Genomic DNA, 23236 nt, shown 5'->3' on the forward strand with positions numbered 1-23236 from the left:
GCCAACAGTCTCCTATTAATTGCTTGAATTTTTTTAATGAGAATTGTTGGTAGACAATAAGGACAGTTCTCTCCTAACCTTTTCAGCATGCAGCGTGTCAGTAGGGAATCATGGCCACAATCTTATCTTTAAATGTAGTTTGCTAGGTATGATTGTAGTATAGTTGCACTTAATTTGAGGCATCTGATGTTCTATTGAATTTAACCACAGGCGGTGCGAGGTGCAGTGTTTTTTTAAGTTAAATATAAAGCTGAAACAGGATCGTAAATCTCCAGTAATAGTTTAATTGAATAGCAGTAAATAAGCATGGGATCATACAGCACATTGTATTACAGTACAGACAGCTTGACTGAATAATTTGAAGTGAAGATTTGTTGTCCATTTGAAAAGGTTAACCCCAAATATAACCCACTGGACTCCTGCTTAAGTACTTTGCATGAGTAGGGGCTATGTAATATGACTGTTGAGTAGCAGGTCAAGTGACAAGTAATTTCTGTGTGTTGCTGCATCTTAAACTGTATAGAGCATTCATTTCAATTGTTGCAAATTAGTTCTGTGCAGCACTAACCATGAAGCGGATTTATGAAAGGGAAATCTGTTAGCTTTTTGAGGTTGTAACTAGCAGAATAGATGAGGGGGAACTAGTGGATGTGGTGCATTTGGATTTTCAGAAGGCATTCGATAAGGTGCCACACAAAAGGTTATTAAACAAAATTAGGGCTCATGGGATTGGGGGTAATATGCTAGCATGGATTGAGGATCGGTTAACGGACAGAACAGAGAGTAGGAACAAATAGGTCATTTTCAGGTTGGCAGGCTGTAACTAGCGGAGTACCACAAGAATCAGTGCTTGGGCCTCAACTATTCACAATCTCCATCAATGATTTGGATGAGGGGACCAAATGTAATATATCCAAGTTTGCTGATGATACAAAGCTGGGTGGGAATGTAAGTTGTGAGGAGGATGCAAGGAGGCTTCAAGGGGATATAGACAGGCTAAGTGAGTGGGCAAGAACATGGCAAATGGAATATAATGTGGAGAAATGTGAAGTTATCCACTTTGGTAGGAAAAATAGAAAAGCAGAGTTTTTTAAATGGTGAGAGATTGGGAAATGTTGGTGTTCAGAGGGACCTGGGTGTCCTTGTACACGAATCACTGAAAGCTAACGTGCAGGTACAGCAAACAATTAGGAAAGCAAATGGTATGTTGAACTTTATTACAGAGGATTTGAGTATAAGAGTAAAGATGTCTTACTGCAATTATATAGGGCCCTGGTGAGACCACACCTGGAGTATTGTGTACAGTTTTGGTCTCCTTACCTAAGGAAGGATACACTTGTCATAAAGGGAGTACAACGAAGGTTCACCAGACTAATTCCTGGGATGGGGGGATTGTCCTATGAGGAGAGATTGAGTAGACTAGGCCTATATTCTCTCGAGTTTAGAAGAATGAGAGGTGATCTCATTGAAACATACAACATTCTTACAGGGCTTGACAGGGTAGATGCAGGGAGGATGTTTCCCCTGGCTGGGGAGTCTCGAACCAGGGGTCACAGTCTCAGAATAAGGGGTTGGCCATTTAGGACTGAAATGAGGAAAAATTTCTTCACTCAGAGGGTGGTGAATCTTTGGAATTCTCTACCCCAGAGGGCTGTGGAGGCTCAGTCGTTGAGTATATTCAAGAAAGAGATCGATAGATGTTTGGATATTAAGGGATAGGGGGATAGTGCAGGAAAGTGGAGATGAGTTAGATCATCAGCCATGATCTTACTGAATGGCGGAGCAGGCTTGATGGGCTGAATGGCCTACTCCTGCTCCTATTTCTTATGTTCTTATGGTAGGACACAGGGACCATGATTCACCACTTAAAGTTTCTGGTCTTAACTAAACTGTTTTAGGAGAAGCATGAAGATTCGGCAAATATTTTGATCACTTCCAAACAACATGTTCCAGAATGGCATTGACAGAAGGTTGGGTCCAGGCAATTTTCTCACCCATGTAAAAGAGAACAAAAATAGATGGAAAACAAGTTGATAATTGCTTTCTCACTATCAAGCATCGCAGAAGTCGGTCCAAATGACTTGAGTATTGCAGTGAGTTGCCTACATTGATGAAATCAGCACTGACTGATGGAATTAAATTCCATCTGCTCACTGGAAGGGTGTTGTGTGAAATGAATTTTGGTAATCTCAATTCCAGTTCTGTTAGCTGCAAATTTTGTAGGAAGCTAGTCCACCAGCACCTTTCTGAATAAACTCCTTTTATAGTTTTTTTTTTAAAAGGAAAAACAAAGCTCTACACTTAGCATGTTGAAAGAGACCAAAAAAAGGAAGCTATTCTGTTGTATCAGGATTGGGTGACCATAATGAAGCAAAGGGAATTTCACGTTGAAAACAAATATGTGGCTCACTGAAACACTTTTTTGAGGGTCCTTTTTTTCCCTAAGGGCCCCCCTTCCGGAGATCACCATGCCAATAGAATTTATTTCCCTTAAGCGGACCGAGGCGTTTATATAAAAATAAAAAATAAAATCCTCCTCCTTCGTCCCAAACGGCCTCCCTTCAATCCCTGAGGGACAAATGTGCATACGTATTACGTGATCGAAAAATGGATGGTACTGCTCGTGTTAAAGCATAATAATCTTTTGTGCTGCTGTTAATCTGCCACGCTTCATGTAGAAAAATATCAAGCCTCCAGTTTCAACATTAATATACTTTTTGGAAAAATTACCCAACTGATGCTGTTTTTTGTTCTTGCAGTGTTAAGTATCCAAGACTGAAAAGGTCAATGTAATGAGTGGTGACCAGTAATGTGAACCCACCGTACCTGTCATCCAAGCAGGTTTTTTCTGTTTGATTTTTATTGATGTTGTGTACTTAAGGGAGATTGAGATGCACTGAGCCTATCTATTTCAAGTGAAGTAAACCAAGGTTGCCCTCTGTTGCCCATCCTACTCCAGCCATTGTAAGGGATGATCTCAATGTCTGTTCCTGGAACTTCTGAAAGTTAGTGTTTCTTTTTGCAGCTGTTGTAAAGCAAATTCATGGCTCCCAGCGGGGAGCTGCACATGGAGGAAGTTCTAGTCAGAGATGGGGTTACAATATTGTAGCACCAATTCTCTGACCTGCGCTCCTTTGAGCACAGCAACCAGATGGGAGTGCCAGGTCATAAGAACATAAGAAATAGGAGCAGGAGTAGGCCATACGGCCCCTCAGGCCTGCTCCGCCATTCAATAGGATCATGGCTGATCCGAATCTAGACTCACGTCCACTTCCCTGCCCTCTCCCTGTAACCCCTAATTCCCTTATCTGCTAGGAAAATGTCTATCTCCTTTTTAAATTTATTTAATGTTGCAGCTTCCACAGCTCTCTGGGGTAGCAAATTCCATAGATTTACTACCCTCTGAGTGAAGAAGTTTCTCCTCATCTCAGTTTTGAAAGGGCAGCTCCTTATTCTAAGATTATGCCCCCTAGTTCTAGTCTCACCCATCAGTGGAAACATCCTCACCGCATCCACCCGATCAAGCCCCCTCACAATCTTTTATGTTTCGATAAGATCGCCTCTCATTCTTCTGAACTCCAATGAGTAGAGTCCCAACCTACTCAACCTTTCCTCATACGTCAACCCCCTCATCTCTGGAATCAACCGAGTGAACCTTCTCTGAACCGCCTCGAGAGCAAGTATATCTTTTCTTAAATATGGAAACCAAAACTGCACGCAGTATTCCAGGTGTGGCCTCACCAATACCCTGTATAACTGCAGCAAGACTTCCCTGTTTTTATACTCCATCCCCCTTGCAATAAAAGCCAAGGTTCCATTGGCCTTCCTGATCACCTGCTGCACCTGCATACTAACTTTTTGTGTTTCATGCACCAGGACCCCCAGATCCCTTTGTACTGTAGCACTTTGCAGTTTCTCTCCATTTAGATAATAACTTGCTCTTTGATTTTTTCTGCCAAAGTGCATAACCTCACACTTTCCAACATTATATTCCATCTGCCAAATCTCTGCCCACTCACTTAGCCTGTCTATGTCCTTTTGCAGGTTTTTTATGTCCTCCTCACTCACTGCTTTCCCTCCCATCTTTGTATCATCAGCAAACTTTGATATGTTACACTCGGTCCCTTCCTCCAAATCGTTAATATAGATTGTAAAGAGTTGGGGTCCCAGCACTGACCCCTGCGGAACACCACTAGTTACTGATTGCCAGCCCGAGAATGAACCATTTATCCCAACTCTTTGTTTTCTCTTAGATAGCCAATCTTCCACCCATGCCAGTATATTACCCCCAATCCCGTGATTTTTTATCTTGATCAGTAATCTTTTGTGTGGAACCTTGTCAAATGCCTTTTGGAAGTCCAAATACACTACATCCACTGGTTCCCCTTTATCCACCCTGTATGTTACATCCTCAAAGAATTCGAGCAAATTTGTCAAACATGACTTCCCCTTCGTAAAACCATGCTGACTCTGTCCTATTAAATTATGTTTATCCAAATGCTCTGTTACTGTTTCCTTAATAATGGACTCCAACATTTTGCCAACCACAGATGTTAGGCTAACTGGTCTATAGTTTCCAGCTTTTTGTCTACTTCCCTTCTTAAATAAGGGTCTTACATTAGCAGTTTTCCAATCTGCCGGGACCTTTCCTGAGTCCAGGGAGTTCTGGAAAATGATCACCAATGCATCCACAATCCCTACCGCCACTTCTCAAGACCCTAGGATGTAGGCCATCAGGTCCGGGGGATTTATCCGCCTTAAGTCCCATTATTTTACTGAGTACCATCTCCTTAGTGATTTTAATTGTGTTTAGCTCCTCTTCCCCCCCCCCCCCCCATTGCCCCCTGTTTGTCCAGTGTTGGGATATTTTTAGTGTCCTCTACTGTAAAGACTGATACAAAATATTTGTTCAGCGTCTTTGCCATCTCCATGTTCCCCACCACTAGTTTCCCAGTCCCATCCTCTAAGGGACCAACGTTCACTTTAGCCACCCTTTTTCTTTTTATATAGCTGTAGAAACTCTTGCTATCTGTTTTTATATTTTTTGCTAGTTTACTTTCATAATTTATCTTCCCTTTCTTAATTAATCTTTTAGTTATTGTTTGCTGGCTTTTAAATGCTTCCCAATCTTCTATCCTCCCACTAGATTTGGCTAATTTATATGCCCTTGTTTTCAGTCGAATACTATCCTTTATTACTTTACTAAGCCACGGATGGCTGTCTTTTCTTTTACTCCCCTTTTTCCTCAGTGGAATATATTTATCTTGAAAGATGTGAAATATCTCCTTGAATGTAGACCACTGCTCTTGTACCGCCTTACACTTTAATCTGTTTTCCCAGTCCACTTTAGTCAATTCTACTCTCATAGTCTCCTTTATTTAAGCTTAGTACGCTGGTTTGAGATCCAACTCTCTCACCCTCAAACTGAATTTGGAATTCAACCATATTATGGTCACTCATTCCAAGGGGATCCTTTACTAGGACATTTTTTATTAATCCTGTCTCATTACACAGGACCAGATCTAAGATTGCCTGCCCCCTGGTTGGTTCAGTTACATACTGCTCAAGGAACCCGTCCCTAATACACTCTATGAACTCTTCCTCAATGCTGCCATGCACAATTTGATTAGTCCAGTCAATATGAAAGTTAAAATCCCCCATGATTATAGCTGTTCCCTTATTACAAGCCCCAACTATTTCCTGATTTATACTCCGACCAACAGAGTTGCAACTGTTAGGAGGCCTATAGACTACGTCCACTAGTGACTTTTTCCCCTTATTATTCCTTATCTCCACCCAAACTGTTTCACTATCCTGATCCTTTGACCCAATATCATTTCTGACTATTGCAGTGATTCCATCCTTGATTAACATAGCAACCCCACCTCCCTTTCCTTCCTGTCTGTCCTTCCTAATTGTCAAATACCCTTGTATGTTTAGTTCCCAGTCATGATTATCTTGCAGCCATGTTTCCGTAATGGCCACCAGATCATGCCCATGTGTAGTTATTTGCACCGTCAACTCGTCAATTTTGTTACGAATGCTGCGTGCATTCAGATAAAGAACTTTCAAATATGTTTTCTGACAATTTATTCCTGCTTTTACCCCTTTTACTACTTTACCTTTTTCATTATACATTCTGTCCCTTCCTGACACACTCTGGTTTTTAATTCCCCCACTGCTACCTTGCTCTATTGCCTTCTCCGCTGTCATTTTTATTTTTCGCTCTCTTAAAACCTCCCCCCCCACTAATCAGTTTAAAGCCCTCTCTACAGCCCTAGTTATTTGATTCGCCAGGATTCTAGTCCCAGCACTGGCCAAGTGAAGTCCGTCCCAACGGAACAGCTCTTTCCTGTCCCAGTACTGATGCCAGTGTCCCAGGAAGCAAAACCCATTTCTCCCACACCAGTCTTTGAGCCACGCATTTAACTCTCTAATTTTATTTACCCTAGCCAAATTTGCACGCGGCTCAGGTCGTAATCCAGAGATCATTACCCTTGTGGTTCTGCTTTTTAATTTGGCCCCTAGCTGCTCAAACTCCCTCAGCAGAACCTCCTTCCTTGTCCTATCTATGTCGTTGGTACCAACATGGACCACGACAACTGGATCCTCCCCCTCCCACTCCAAGTTTCTCTCCAGTCCAGAGGAGATGTCCTTTACCCTGGCACCGGGCAGGCAACACAGCCTTTGGGACTCTCGCTCTCAGCTGCAAAGAACTCTATCTATCCCCCTAACGATACTATCCCCTACCACTACAACATTTCTTTTAACTCCCCCCACTTGAATGGCTCCATGGTGCTGTGGCCAGGTTGCTCATCCTCCCCGCAGTCCCTGTTCCCATCCTCACAGGGAGTAAGAGCCTCAAACCTGTTGGACAAGAGCAAGGGCTGTGGCTCCTCCAACACTACCTCCTGGATCCCCGTACCTGCCTCACTTCTAGTCACACCATCCTGACCCTGGCCACGGACTACATCTGAATTAATTAATCTAATTGGTGTGAATACCTCGTGATACACAGAGTCCAGGTAACTCTCCCCCTCCCTGATGTGTCTCAGTGTTTGAAGCTCGGACTCCAGCTCTTCAACACGGAGCCGGAATTCCTCGAGCAGCCAACACTTACTGCAAATGTGATCACCGTGAGCATCAATGGTGTCCACCAGCTCCCACATATTGCAGCAGCAACACGTTCTATGTAATTAATTAAATTTATTAATATTATTTTTAAATACCCTCTGCCCCGATTCTAGATGATGAATATCGCACCTTAGAAACTATAAACCACAGAGTTTAAGCTTTAAAAAGAGAGAAATACTTACCAACCAATCACTTACCCGCTTTCTGGTGACGTCACACTTGGATTACTTTTTACTTCTCTCCTTCCCTCCGAGTTCGGAGACTGGTACGCCTTACCTGGTCTCTGGGGCCTTTTATAGCCCCGCTCTGCCGCTCGAGATTCCCGCCGACGCTGTGAGGCCTTACCTGGTCTCTGGGGCCTTTTATAGCCCCGCTCTGCCGCTCGAGATTCCCGCCGACGGGACAGACCCACCAGGGGTGGCGGTACAGTGGTATACAGTTGGGAAGGAGTGGTCCTGGGAGTCCTCAACATTGACTCCGGACCCCATGAAGTCTCATAACTTCAGGTCATGCATGGGCAAGGAAACCTCCTGCTGATTACCACCTACCAACCTCCCTCAGCTGATGAATCAGTACTCCTCCATGTTGAACACCACTTGGAAGAAGCACTGAGAGTAGCAAGGGCACAGAATGTACTCTGGGTGGGGGACTTCAATGTCAATCACCAAGAGTGGCTCGGTAGCACCACTACTGACCGAGCTAGCCGAATCCTGAAGGACATAGCTGCTGGTCTGGGCCTACGACAGGTGGTGAGAGAACCAACACGAGGGGAAAAACCTACTTGACCTCGTCCTCCCCAATCTACCTGTTGCAGATGCATGGTCCATGACCGTATTGGTAGCAGTGACCACCGCAGAGTCATTGTGGAGAGGAAGTCCCGTCTTCACACTGAGGACACCCTCCATCGTGTTGTGTGACACTACCACCGTGCTAAATGGGATAGATTCTGAACAAATCTAGCAGCTCAAAACTGGGCATCCATGAGACGCTGTGGGCCATCAGCAGCAGCAGAATTGTATTCCACCACAATCTGTAACCTCATGGCCCGGCATATCCCTCACTCTACCATTACCATCAAGCCAGGGGACCAACCCTGGTTCAATAAGTGTAGAAGAGTATGCCAGGAGCAGCACCAGGTGTACCTAAAAATGAAGTGCCTGGGGAAGCTGCAACACAGAACTACATGCATGCTAAAAAGCGGAAGCAGCATGCTATCGACAGGGCTAAGCAATCTCACAATCAACAGATCAGATCAAAGCCCTGCAGTCTTGCCACATCCAGTCGTGAATGGTGGTGGACCATTAAACAACTAACAGGAGGAGGAAGCTCCAAGATTATCTCCATCCTCGGTGATGGTGGAGCCCAGCATGTGAGTGCAAAAGACAAGGCTGAAGCGTTTGCATCCATCTTCAGCCAGAAGCGCCGAGTGGATGATCCATATCGGCCCACTCCTGAGGTCCCCACCATCACAGAAGCCGGTCTTCAACCAATTCGATTCACTCCACATGATATCAAGAAACGGCTGAGCGCACTGGATACAGCAAAGGCTATGGGTCCCGACAACATCCCGTCTATCGCGCTGAAGACTTGTGCTCCAGAACTAGCCGTACCTCTAGCCAAGCTGTTCCAGTACAGCTATAACACTGGCATCTATCCGACAATGTGGAAAACTGCCCACGTATGTCCTGTCCACAAAAAGCAGGACAAATCCAATCCGGCCAACTACCGCCCCAAGAGTCTACTCTCAATCATCAGCAAAGTGATGGAAGGTGTCATCGACCGTGCTATCAAGCGGCACTTACTCACCAATAACCTGCTGACTGATGCCCAGTTTGGGTTCCGCCAAGATCACTCTGCTCCAGACCTCATTACAGCCTTGGTCCAAACATGGACAAAGGAGCTGAATTCCAGAGGTGAGGTGAGTATGACTGCCCTAGACATTAAGGCATCATTTGACTGAGTGTGGCATCAAGGAGCCCTAGTAAAATTGAAGTCAATGGGAATCGGGAGGGAAATCTCTCCACTGGCTTGACTCATACCTAGCACAAGGGAAGATGGTTGTGGTGGTTGAAGGTCAATCATCACAGCCCCAGGACATCACTGCAGGAGTTCCTCAGGGCAGTGTCCTAGGCCCAACTGTAAAGTCTGTGGGTTGTGCAGTTAATTACGACACAGACTTCAGGAGTAACATACAACGGGACTTTACTATTCGAAGGTCAGGGCGAATCTGCCCTATAAATCATGCCACAGCACTTATATACCGGTGTGGTCACCGTCGGTATTACCGTATACAGAAGCCAGACAAGTAGTGCCACACCTAAAATAGTTCTCTTCAAGGTGAACGGTTACATACAATAGTCTCTTAAAGGTAGACGGTTACATACACTACAATCCTCCCTTTTTAGCTTACAACATACTATTTCTCATTAACATACATATATTCAACTTCAGGTAAACAATTTACAGATATAGTCTCTGTGGGAAACAGTTCACAGGTTCAGTCTCTGTGGGAACAGTGTATAGATTCAGTCTCTAGTCTTGACTCGGTCCGAACAACATCGCTGTGGTGCAGCCGGTTCACATTGATAGCGTGACTCCTCCACTAGTCTTCCCCTTGACGTAACAGCTTGAACTTTCGTCCTGCTGAACCAGCAATGCTGACTTTTACAAACAGCTGTATTGCCTTGGTAATTTTTCTTACTTTCCAACTGATCTATCTCCCTTTGTAGGGCCCACGTGCATGATCTGGTAGGAGTGATAATGATTTTGATGGTTATCATCTTCTGCTTTTTCTTTTCTGCTTCTTGGAGACTCTCGGGGCTCCCTTATCAGCTGCCAGCTGTAGCGCCACCATCTCTCTATGTTCCTTAGACTTTAAGTGCTTCATCCTGATTTCTGCACTTTGGGAGTTTTCATCACAAGCTGGGCAGACCAGATCCTCGTAATATTCAGTGTCACTCAACAGGTCATGGTAATATTCGGTGTTGTCCTGAGCTAGTCTAGCGAGAGGGCCTGCTACTTCTTCCGTACCCAACTGGACGTTAGCCGACTGTTGTTCCCTCCCTAGACATCTTTCCTGAAGAGACTTCTTCATGCGCTCATATTCATCCCGCTCTTCCTGGGTTTCCTGCCAATCCTTCACTAATGATCTCGTTTGTGATTTCAATACTTCCCCTTCCCTCGGGGATTGATTGATCAGGCTATTCAATCCTTCCACTGGAGCAGCTGTTTCAACATTCTGCTGTTCACATTGACGTGATTCAGCGTACTTTTGGCATCCCTGTAAAATCTGTGTTGCAACCTCAGCTATTTCCATAACTTTTGAGAGCTCCGAACTCCTTCCCTTTGAAGATTGAAGCTCGTGTTCAGATTGTTCCCATTGTAGAGTCTTGTCCTTCAGCATATGAAGGAGTTGGCTGACCGTTAACTCTTCCACGGGAACACTGTGGGTCAGAGTCTTCTCCATTTCATCCACCTTTTCCTCCAATGCTTTCACCTTCTTTTCCTCTTGTACTTTGGCTTCCAGCGCTCGGAGAAGTTGCGCCTTGATGCTCTCTAGCTCATGTTCAGAGGCCATTCTTACAGTCTCTGTGTTTCTTACAGTTCCCTTTTCTTCCACTGAACGGATTCCCAGTTGAATCTGTTCTTCAAGTTGTTGAATCTCGGTCATTGCCGCCCCATATTTGTCTTGGGTTTCCTTTAATATTTTTATGAGTTCTTGTACATCTTGTCTTTCAGGTTCTGCCATGTCTTTCACCTCTAATTTCTCATCTATGGATGGAACTTCTACCGATGAGTCTGTCTTGGCCTTGAGCTCATCAAGAATTTCCTGCAGCCTTTGGACTTCTTGCTCATGTTCAACCTTCAGTTGCTCATATGCTTCCACTGAAACTAGCTTTTCGGAGGTTGCCGAGTTAACCCCTTCCAGAATTGTAGCCTGGGCCTGTTCATACTGTTCTTTCAACTTCTCACACTCTGCTTGTAAGGAGTCGTAGAGAAGAACTGGAATAAAATCCTGGCTTCCTGCAGATTCCTCTTCATTTGCTTCTTCCTGCAAATATTCTAACTCCTGAACAGCATAAGGGAGATGTGATCGGTAATTGGTCACGATGGCTCTATGGTCGCTCTCTGCTTGAGCTAGCTGCTTCTGTTGTCTTTCCAGATTCTCCCATTCGGTGTCATAGAACTTTTTCATTGTTTTCATCTCTTGTACGAGACGGTAACTCAATTGTTCTAATTGTTGTCGTAATTTGAAATAAGTTTGAGTCCGAGCTCGGTGTTCTTCCGTCATGGATATGTCCGTAACTTGAACAGGCTCAGAATTTTCTGTCGAACTAGGTTGTCGTTGTTCGGTGGAGTTCTGTTCTGAAACTTTGTTCTTCTCTGGAGCATAAGCCTTTATGCATGCCTTCGTTTTTCCAACCTTCGTCGGCAAGTCCATTTCAGCCTTGTCTTTCATATTTGGGTTGGTCTTATCGTCATCCGTTTCAGAATCTGAGCTGATTGTCTGCACCGAGTCCTCACTCGTTATGGCTTTTAGATAGTGCCATTCCATGTCTATTTTCTTGATCCACTCCCGTCCTAGAAGTGGTGGTCCTCCCTCATGTAGTACGTATAAGTTCATTCTTGGGTGTTCTTTACCACTATCTCTCACTTTGACTCTTATCTTTCCCATGGGGTATACTTTATGCCCCGTGTATGTCTGCAATACGAACTTGGTATCTCTTAAGGGTATATGTGAGAATAACCGGTGGTAATCCCTTCGATTTATGACTGATAGAGCTGATCCAGTGTCCAACTCCATTTTCACTTGGATTCCAGCTATTTTTAGCATGACCCAGATAGTTTGTAGGTCAGCTTCCTTACTCACATTGTGAATTCTCAGACTACCCAGCTCCTGGCCGTTTGGGTCTGAGTCTGAATTCTGTTCGTCTGAACTCTTCTCAGCCACCTTGTTGTACTTTTCCTGTGATGGCTTCCTTTGGTTGTTGGTCCTTTGGTTGTTGGTCTTCTTCCCTGACCGGCATACCTTAGCTATGTGACCCAGTTTGCCACATTTCCTACATTCCTGGTTCTTAAACCAGCATTGGTTCTGGTCGTGTGTTGTCTTCCCATAATGATAGCATTTTGTTGTTGTCGAGGTAATTTGATCCACACTTAGTGCTGCTGTCTTTAGCTGCATTTCCGCAGTTCCCTTCGCTGCGGCTTCGTGCGATGCTGCAATAAGGACAGCCCTGTCAAGTGTAAGGTCGTTCTCTTCGAGTAGTCGCTTTTGCGTTCCTTCCTTTGCCAACCCGCACACAAACTTGTCTCGCAATGCCTCTGTCAGATTCCCTCCAAACTGGCAGTATTTCGCTAGTCTACGCAGTTCGACCAAGTATTCTGCGTTGATTTCGTCTTTCTGTTGCGTTCTCGCATAGAATTTGAATCGTTCCGCCAACATCAACGGTGTAGGGTTCAAGTGGTCCTTCAGGACAGCCACAATATCATCGAAAGTCTGATCCGCCGGTTTAGCTGGTGCTAGTAGATGCTTCAAGAGCCCGTATGTCTTTGCGCCCATCGAGTTCAGCAAGGTTATAGCTTTGTCATCTTCTTCTATTTTATTGGCCTCACAATAGATCTCAATGCGTTCCATGTACGTGGCCCAGTCTTCTACTTCGGAATTAAAATCGTTGATGTTACCACGCTTAGGCATCTTCCTCTCTTTGGGAACAACACAAGTATTTCTTTAAATTATTATTTCTTTTTTTTTCTAAGATGGCGGTTTTCCCGCGAAAATGGCGGTTTCCCGCTCTTATCTTCTCTCCCCGCCCACTTCAATGGCGGTTTCCCGCTTCTGTCTTCTTCCCTGCCTAATGGCGGCTTCCCGTGTTTCTTCCCTGGCGGGAGGGGTACACTTTCCCCGCGGGCGACGGCCGCTGGCTTTCAGGTTCACAGCCTGCGCGTCGGCTTCAAGGCTTTCCCTTTTTTTTTATGGCAGGGCGACCGGCTCTGGGTACCCCGTTGACTGCGAACAGGTTCAGCCGCTGGGCTGGCTCTCGCACAGTTCCCCTTGCTCGGCTCTGTCTCTCTCCCGTTCGCTCGGCACTACCGGCGCTGGGTACACCCCGTTGACGGAGGACAGTTCAGCCGCTGGACTGGCTCTCGCGCAGTCTCTCTTGGTCGGCTCTGCCTCTCCCGCTCGCTCGGACCCCAATCGCGCCTCCCAGCCCCTCGCAGTCCGGTGCTTCTCTCCCCGGCTGCAGCTGAGTTTCTCTCTTCCCGCGCCTACGCTCCCGGTCGCAGCGCTTCGTGGCTTCGGTCACCGCCCGGCTTTTCCCGCTGGTCGCGGTCTCTCACGACGCCGTTGGACCCGACTTTTTGTCCGGCTCCTTTTCCCCCTCGACCGTGGTCGAGTGCCCAGCCCTTATCCTCCGGCTATTCTTTTCACTTTCCCTTACTCACAGTCACCGTGGCAGAAGGGACAGTCAGTGCCTGTTGCTGATGGAAGTTTTTGTCGCTAAAGTCTTCCTCCTTTCTATTGCTGCAGCCTTGAGTTTTCTCCCAGCCGAATGACGAGGGCGGTTGCCTCTTTTCGACGCTCTTTCGTTGCTTTGAAATTATTGTTGCCGCAGGGTACGATCGGACTCGTCGCCACTGTAAAGTCTGTGGGTTGTGCAGTTAATTACGACACAGACTTCAGGAGTAACATACAACAGGACTTTACTATTCGAAGGTCAGGGCGAATCTGCCCTATAAATCATGCCACAGCACTTATATACCGGTGTGGTCACCGTCGGTATTACCGTATACAGAAGCCAAACAAGTAGTGCCACACCTAAAATAGTTCTCTTAAAGGTGAACGGTTACATACAATAGTCTCTTAAAGGTAGACGGTTACATACACTAAAACAACCATCTTCAGCTGCTTCATCCATGACCTTCCTTCCAACATAACATCAGAAATGGTGATGTTCGCTGATGACTGCACAGTGTTCAGTGCCATTCACAACTCCTCAGATAATGAAACAGTCCATGCCCGCATGCAACAAGACCTGGACGGCGTTTGAGCTTGGGCTGATAAGTGGCAGGTACCATTCGTGCCAGGTAATGACTGTCTCCAACAAGCGAGAGTCTAACCACCGCCCCTTGACATTCAATGGTATTACCATCGCCGAATCCCCACCATCAGCATCCTGGGGGTCACCATTGACCAGAAACTTAACTGGACCAGCCACATAAATACTTTGGCAATGATAGAACGGATTCTTTTACCCTCAGTCTGGTTCAGTAATCACTGAGTCGAATGTAACTGGAGAATTCAAACAATTTATTTTCCGCGGAGTCTTACTCTGAAATGTCGGCACCGACTCCTGCAAGAGTCTGACGAACCCAACAGAGCAAGCAATTTGTCATACAGTGTGCTACATTATTATACTTGCATTTGAGAAGACATTAACACCTCGTACATTCCTGCACCAATCCTGAGCTGTGCACGTATACATTTAATTTGATTTCCTGGCCTGGCAGTTTGAAATAAAGAAGTCACATTTAACTGAATGGGTTACAGCTAAGTAAACATCCTGGTAATGTGTTCACGATCACCTAAACATTATGGTAATGCGTTTGCAATCATGGTAATGCGTTTTCTGATCACCTATTGCCTGTATAACTTCTGCATGCTGCCTTACATTGTTTCTACCAGCAAGGTGTGACATTGTGGGCGCCAGCCATATTAGCAGCCAAAGATCAGTTTAGCCTTTTTATTTTACTTCTTGCTGCCTTCACAGTTTCTTGTTTCTATTTCCTTGACCTTGGTATTCTCAGCAACAAGAGCAGGTCAGAGGCTAGGTATTCTGTGGCGAGTGTCTCACCTCCTGACTCCCCAAAGCCTTTCCACCATCTACAAGGCACAAGTAAGGAGTGTGATGGAATGCTCTTCACTTGCCTGGATGAGTGCAGCTCCAACAACATTCAAGAAGCTCAATGCCATCCAGGACAAAGCAGCCTGCTTGATTGGCACCCCATCCACCATCTTAAATATTCACTCCCTCCACCACCGGCGTACCGTGGCTGCAGTGTGTACCATCTACAAGATGCACTGCAGCAACTCACCAAGGCTTCTTCAGCAGCACTTCCCAAGCCTGCGACCTCTTCCACCTAGAAGGACAAGGGCAGCAGGCGTATGGGAACACCACCACCTCCAAGTTCCCCTCCAAGTCGCACACTATCCTGACTTAGTAATATATCACTGATCCTTCATCGTCGCTGGGTCAAAATCCTGGAACTCCCTACCTAACAGCACTGCAGGAGTACCCTCACCATACGGACTGCAGCGGTTCAAGAAGGCGGCTCACCACCACCTTCTCAAAGGCAACTAGGGATGGACATTAAATGCTGGCCTTGCCAGCGACGCCCACATCCCATAAACAATTTTTTTAAAAAGATGCTGGTATACATTACCTGAATGCCAGGAATATATCCAGGGTTAAGTACATTTGGGAACCCAACAACTATAGGCAAAGTATGGTATGTCCTGCTGTGATCAGCAAGACAATAACAATGCAATTGCATATTACTGCTCAGGAAGAGATCCCAGTATTTTTTGAAGAGGCAAGAGGAAGAATCAAGAAATGTCTAGGGTTTCTTCAGACAGTTTTTGCAATGTGAGATATGGGGCAATTGATTGAACAGCCAGCCTGGCCCATTGCTGTGCCCTGGAGGGGTAGGCCTGTGACCGGAGGCTGTGATTCTTTGCACTCCGCGCCAGATAACTGTGCAAGCAAATAACCTATTTCGTAGAGTGGCATTGTAGAAAAGCTTAGCAGCCTCCTGTGCTGTTAAGCAGTGAAATGTTAGCTGGTTAAACTCCAGCAGTGCCCTTACTCATATATCGAAGGGAGGGCACGTCCTTGTCACGTGACAACCTGTACCTAAGTCCTCCACTTTAGCATTGTTTTTGTCCTAGAAATAATTTGATGTTCAGTTTTAGTCTCGTCTCTGAACCTTGATTTTTAATCTTGCATAGTTTTTAGACAAAATTTAGTACTAGCTTTAGTTTAGTCTTCTGATCCCAAAGTTTAATCATATTTTCATTTACTCTAAGAAAAATAGTTAAAAATAAATTTTTTGCCTTCCATATTTCTGATATAGACTTAGAAACAAATAAAGAAAATCCTGAAAGTATTATGATTTAATTTCTTGTACAAATAGCAAAATGCCTTCTGAAGTAAAAATATAGTTTTTAGCCCTTACAGCTCAACTGCCTTCTGCAAAAAAAAATTGACATTAGAAGAAATTCCCAAATGGGAATCTTTAGCTCTTAAAGCTGAATTCCCTTCCGCACTTTTATAAAAAAAAAGGGAAAAATGCTTCAGCAAATGGCTCAGCAAGCCAGGGAAGGGGCACCCAGAGTCTCTCATGCAGCATTCCAGCTTTGTGCAGGGGGTCAACAGTGCAAGAGAGGTCCTCTACCCACAAGGGCCAGCAGGCCCTCCAGAAAGAACGATGTGCGACCAGATCACCGAAGCTGTCACTGCCAGCAATGTCGACCCCCACGACCTGGCTCCAGTGCCCAAAGAAGCTTCATGACCTCAGACCAGTGGTCAAGGTCAGTGAATGCATCTTCAAAAGCCATTTCCTACCAACTGCATCACTAGCCTCATACACTTCTGAATGCATGACTTACCCCCAACACTCCAATCACTCCCCTACCAACAATCTGTACCAAACACGAGGCACACCTCCCATTCCTAACTTCACCGCACCCCCTTGGAGAAGACTGTGATGGCCAGTCTTGGCAGGGGCATGGCTGTGAGCCTTTGAATAGCGGCGGGGCTGAAAGGATACAAGATGCTGGTATCCTCATGCGTTATCCTCCTTCTCTCATGCACCTCTTGCTTTCCTATCCTCCCATCACCACAACTCCACCCTTGTGCCTTCATCATTTCACACACCTAAGAAATGCAGCCTGCCCAGCCAGTGGCTGACCAAGAAAGGGGAGAGGAGAGTGAAGAAGAAGAAGAAACAACGTGCTCAATTTCACACTCGCAGCCACCAGCTCCTCAAGGTTGACCAACAAGGCCATTTGCAGTATCCCCCACTGAAAGTCAGCAGCCTTCCACCAGCCATGCTGCAGCCACTGGGGTAGCACTGTGTGACATCAGTAGAATAGGCAAAGGGGCACACAAGACAGTCACTAAGCAAATGCACAAGGGTAATGAGTTGATTTCTTGATGTCATATTGGATGGATGGATGTATAAAGTTGGATTGGAAAGTTTGCTTTGTGGTGGCTTTTATTTCAGCATTGTGGCCAAGAGACGCTGATGGTCAGTAATGGAGGGGAAGGTAAGGTGTAGGACAAATGTTGACAAGGGAATTGGGGTTGTGGTCACTGGTACTGCAGGAGGATGATTCCAGGCCGGATATCCTGGCCAGAAAGGGGCTGCCTGGGTTGCATCCTTCTGCCTGCTTCCTCTTCTCTTGTGTGTCCTCCTCTCTGCAAGCGGATGCTGGAAATCTGAAATAAAAGCATAAAATGCTAGAAATACTCAGCAGGTTCAGGCAGCATCTCGACCTGAGACATGAACTCCGTATCTCTCTCCATGGATGTTGCCTGACCTGATTATTTCCAGCATTTTCTGTCTTCTCAGAGGGCTTCCTTTACCATTTGAGGTCTTCCAAGTGTCCAGCAGCACTCCGTGCACACTTAAACTTTTAACATGTATTGCACCAAGCCACTACTTAAATAAAACAAAAAAAATCCAGTCCAAAAGCTTAAATGCAAACTTATCTGAAAGATGTGTGTGTCCCTTTAAGAGGTGCTGACCCAGCGCAGAACTCGGTGCAAAGGTCGAAGTTCGCTGAGGTGACATTAAGTCAGCTTTGCACACCGACTGAAGTCACCCAACCATCATTTACATTTCCAGGGCCAGTGCTGCTATTGGCAGCACTAAGGCCCTCACCAAAATGACGGGCGCCAAGTCCCGCGCCAGAGAAGGATGCTAGAGTGGCGGCTGCCATATTTCAACTGGATTGTGGCAGTAACTCATGGTGGTAAGTGGCCCAATTTCTAGGCCATAATCTTTAAAGCTACCTAAGAAATTTTTTCACTCATCACCCCCTTTTTAAAAAAAATGTACATGCTCAATTGCAATGGCATACTGCTTGAATTTACTTGACTGCCAGTTCAGATGTTTCTTTTCTGAGTGCTGCAATAGCATTTCTGTGCTACAATTAATATAAACTAGAGTGCAACTTCTTTCCAATGAAATTCATGTTAATTCTATAAATTCTCTAACTTTGGGTTCAGCTTTAAACATTTACAGGAAATGTTAATATGTCAGAACCAAAGTGAATTTTGCTAAACGCTAAAAATTCCTCTTGGTGAGCAAAGAGTTAAACAAGGTGTACGGCATGCCTTGGAGAAGTGTAGTTATGCAAGACTGAGGATTAACCTGTTCAGTCTTGTGTGGTCAAGCTCATTCAGTATGTTTGGCCTTGCAAGGACACAAATGTAAGAACTGTAAACAGGACCCAGAAGTACTTATAGTTGCACAATAGTCTTGTGCGAAGGTGTTCTTTCTTCTAAGGCTGTTTACAGATCAAATGTCTGCCAATTGTGACGCATTCAATCTTGTACTTCTACATTCAGGAGGGGAGGGGGAAGAGAACCATGTACTGATTGGTACCTTTTAATGAGGGGTGGAGACTTCTGTTTGTAACTGTGTTGAGGTTGGGCAGGGTGAAGAAAAAGAGAGAAAAAGAAGTCATTGCATAGGACTACATCATAATTTGTAATTCAGTTGAGTTATCTATTCCGTGCACAGATGACGGATTGCCCACACGTGCACTAGTTCGTTAGATTTATACTACTACTAAGTCCATGCAGTTTGAAGAAAAATCTCGCTGTGCCTTTTAGAAGGGTGTGTTCATATGAAAATCAGGAAGCAACGCAGCACCAGTTTGTATTGTAAAGTGTGCCAACAGTACTGCAGGTGTAGACGTTGACTCCGTTGCTTTTGTGACAACTATCAGCTCTTCAACTGCTGGGTTGGGCTACCGAATCCGGTGTTTTTAAACTTCCTGAAATCTGCCATAACTGCCCTACATCCCACACACCGCAGACCTGACTATGAATTTGCTACAGTTGAAAGAACTTTCTCAGTCTGATCTGTATCGACGGCGCCAAGAACGTCATGACAGCTTTGGAACTTCTGGTTTAGAGAAGAAGCGGTTAAGGTATGTTGATTATTAACTGCACCTGGCGTGTCTAAACTATATGGAAGAATTCTTCAAATCATTCCTACTTGTATTAATGCAGCTAATCTGGAATTGGTGGAATTCTTGCCTTGAGGGGGTGGAGTTATAAAATCTACAAAAAGACATTTGAAAAGCATATGCAGGTGTGTATATATGTTTTGAAAAACTTCTTCTGGATTTTGAAATACAAGTTGATTCTTAACATTGGTATGCTATCAGTTACCAAGGACTAACATGATATCTGATTTAAGCTTGATATTAGACTGACAGTAAACTTGCACAGAAATTATTCTGAGTTGTGGAGTATTTCAAACAGCGGTGCCTCTTGTAGATGTTAATAAAATACTTAATTTTCACTAACTTCAATTCTTAAAATCTTGCATAAAATGAAATGTAAAGTGACTGGTACGAATTTAGATTTTGCATTAGTTTTCATTTATTTTGTCATGGAGTGATTGGCCTCACTGAGCTGAAAATTATTTTGTGGACATTGGCAGAATGGAGAAAGACCTCGTGACTTTTAAAGGAGCACTGCATTGAGAGAGATAAAGATCTGTGTGATGGCAAGGCTGCTTTTAGTGTAATGCGAGAACTTCTTTTGAATCTCTCAGCCTTTGTTTTTTATTTAGTTCCTATTTATAAATGGCTACTCCACGGGCTACCTGTAGACATTTACTGAATGTGGTGCATTCTGCAGATGTCACCTTTTGAGTCTTACTGTGGAATGTGCCTGCAGGGGACAGTGGCGTTGAGTATAGTTTTCATTTGTATACATAGGTTAGGGGGTCACCATTTGTTTCAAAAGCAATACCTAATAGCACTGAATGGACTTGCTCCCTGGTGAGCCTCGGTGGCCATTAGAGAAGTACAACATTTTTCCATTACATCAGTCTAGTAGTGAACGTTAGTGCAAGGTTATTTTTTTACGACCAGATGTAGGTTTATGAAGATAAGTTATAGGGAATCTAACAGAAAGTAGTTCGTATTGAAAGTATTCCTATTTTTCTACTTCCCTCCTCAATGTGGTAATATTCTACTTTAAGGTATCGCCCTTGGAATAATTTACCCTTACAAACTAAAGGTTTTTTGGGATCAATGGAAACTAGCTGATCATTGTGTTATATTTTAAATAAATTAGAAGATTTTTTCTGACCAAGGAGCGGAGGTTATATAGAGATGTTTATAATATAAAGAATTTGCTTAATACTTGTGCGAATGAACAAAACTGAAACATTGCTGAGAATGCAAAACACATTCCAAATTTTGAAGTTTATTTTTTTTTATCTGTGTGAGTATGATTCACTTATTTGAGTGTCTTAGAAAGCATCTTTGTTCACAACACCCAGGATTCATGTATCCCTTTTATTTTTCATTCTTTGTACCCTCATCCATACAAGTAGGAATTATATAATTGTGCAAAAGTAAAATACTGCGGATGCTGGAAATCTGAAATAAAAACAGAAAATGCTGCAAATACTCGCAGGTCAGTCAGCATCTGTGGAAAGAGTAACAGTTAACGTTTCAGGTCGATGACCCTTCGTCAGAACTGGAAAAAGCTGGAGATGTAACAGATTTTAAGCAAGGAGAGGGGAGGAAAGAACAAAAGGGAAGGTCTGTGATGGGATGGAAGGCAGGAGAGATTAAGAGACATTAAGAGACAAAAGGGATGATGGTGCAAGGCAAAAGGAGATGGTAATGGGACAAGTTAAGAAACAAATAATGGCTCTAGAGAAATGCAGATTGGGTGACCGCTTTGTGGAACATCTCCGTTCAGTCCGTAAGGGTGACCCCGAGCTTCTGGTCGCCTGTCACTTTAATTCTCCGCTCCACTCCCACTCTGACCTCTCCATCCTCGGCCTCTTACACTGTTCCAATGAAGCTCAACGTAAGCTCGAGGAACAGCACCTCATCTTTCGATTAGACACTTTACAGCCTTCTGGACTCAACATAGAGTTCAACAATTTCAGACCATAACTTCTGCCCCTAAACTTTTTTTTCCCATTTATTTTTATTTTTTTCTCTCTCCCACATGGCAGCTGTCTTTCATTCTGCTAGTGCCATTTACATTTCTCTAGAGACATCTTTTGTTTCTTAACTTGTCCCATTACCATCTCCTTTTGCCTTGCACCATCATCCCTTTTGTCTCTTAATGTCTCCTGCCTTCCATCCTATCACAGACCTTCTCTTTTGTTCTTTCCTCCCCTTTCCCTGCCCCTACACTTGCTTAAAATCTGTTACATCTCCATGATATAATTGTGGTTGTCCTTTTTTTTTTGTAGGTAAGCAGTTTGGAAGATCTATTCCTGTTCTTGTAGGTTTGTAAGGGGGATGGTCAAATCCATCTTGAATTTCATCCGAAACATTATTCAAGTAAAATGATTCAAGAGTGCTTTCACAGATGCTCACCCAATTTTATGAGTAGGTTCCTGAGAGCACAATCCCCTCTCATTTTAAACTTGGATTTGATTTTATAAATGTGTACCTTTTTTATTAGATGGGGTAATGCTGTGGTTGTATTGAACATTCAACTTAACCTGTTTCAATTAAAACAACTTTATAATTGCCAGAACACAGTACCCTAAGAGTTGTGCTGGTGAAAGTTTCATGATTTGCAGTCTTTGAAGTTACTAATATTAGAAATATGAAACCACTTGAAAGTTTATTCCTGCATTAGCCAGTATAAAAGTAAATTTAGTGCAAAATCTATGCCCCGTACTCACTTGTTCCCCTTGTAGATTCCTACAGATTGTTCTGGTGTTTTTGCTTTGGAAAAGGTGTTTCATTCAAGGCTGCACATAATAGAATTGCACTTTTAATATTTGGCTTGAAAATTGCTGCAGAGCTTAAACTGGTCAGTTTTCATTGGGGATGGGAGGTACGGAGCTTATTCTTACATTTTTTTATCTGAGGGGTAGGACATGAAATAAGATTTTGAAGTGGAGTGAGAGATGCTTTTTTCCTCTCACTCCGTACCTCTGCTTTGTATTTCCCCTCGCATGGCATGGCAAAAAACCATTCATGAAGACACCTCCTACTATGAGGCCCGTCACATTGCTGACGCTGAATGCAAACACCAGCTGAGCAAGACTCGCTTGAAAAAAATCAAGATTCCCAACCTGATGTATCTGGGATCCACTGTGCAATCTGCGGATGTTTATTCCGAGCAAAAATAGGCCTCATTAGTCATCATAGAACACACGGCAAAAAATGAGATGATATACTGGCTGCCTTCGATATCGAAGGACAAATGCCGACTTTCCTCATAGTATGGTTAAGATCAGGAAGAAGTTTTATAGTGAATAAAGATCTGAGGGCATGGGCCTTGCATCTTTCACATAGTAACAGGTCCAACATGTTGAAAAATTTCAATTTTTAATCGACTTGTCACAAGATACATTGGCAGGCAACATTTTGCTACGGGTTTGTAAGGGTTACTACAAGGGAGACAATGGAATTCCTGTCTGTCTGATTTTCATTTTACTTGTTAGCAAATTTTAGATGTTGTAATTTGTCTAATCATCTTCTAGTAAAAAATGTATCCACCCTCTCCTCCCCCTCTCTTCCAACCTGTGATTTTTCTGGAATGATGTGGCTGCCATTCACGATAGTTACGTAACTCTTAAACCATTTGGAATTGGTAAATTGTATTGGAATGACAGTGGTAAGTTTAGAGTACACCAAGTACTCCTGGGCTGAAGGCGGGTTTACACACCAGCAAGCGATGCAAACATTTGCAACATTTTGAAAATATTATGTAAAAAAGAACCCACTTTGTTCTGTGGACCTAAATCCTTAATATTTAGGATTTGACACATGTTGAGAGCTTATTGGAACCTTTAAAGTACTGGAAGTGTGGTGCTA

The 23236-nt window shown here is 44.1% G+C and overlaps 1 protein-coding gene across 5 annotated transcripts in view; it reads left to right on the top strand.

The window, feature by feature from the left end:
• LOC147111785 (LIM and senescent cell antigen-like-containing domain protein 1) overlaps positions 1-23236 on the top strand; it is a 211182-nt gene that overhangs the window by 81639 nt on the left and 106307 nt on the right. The window contains exon 1 of one of the 5 annotated variants that reach the window (XM_085999013.1): positions 19055-19354. The exons of 3 other annotated variants lie outside the window; for them this stretch is intronic. In XM_085999013.1, the coding sequence (XP_085855139.1) occupies positions 19248-19354 (107 nt within the window). In that variant the 5' untranslated portion in view covers positions 19055-19247. Of the gene's footprint in view, positions 1-19054; positions 19355-23236 lie in introns of those variants that run through there. One more of the 5 variants, XM_085999014.1, reaches the window with a different exon arrangement.

Source organism: Somniosus microcephalus, chromosome 10 (genome assembly GCF_052327205.1).
Source record: "Somniosus microcephalus isolate GS21.2 chromosome 10, FLI_Smic_1.0, whole genome shotgun sequence".
Taxonomy (NCBI): domain Eukaryota; kingdom Metazoa; phylum Chordata; class Chondrichthyes; order Squaliformes; family Somniosidae; genus Somniosus; species Somniosus microcephalus.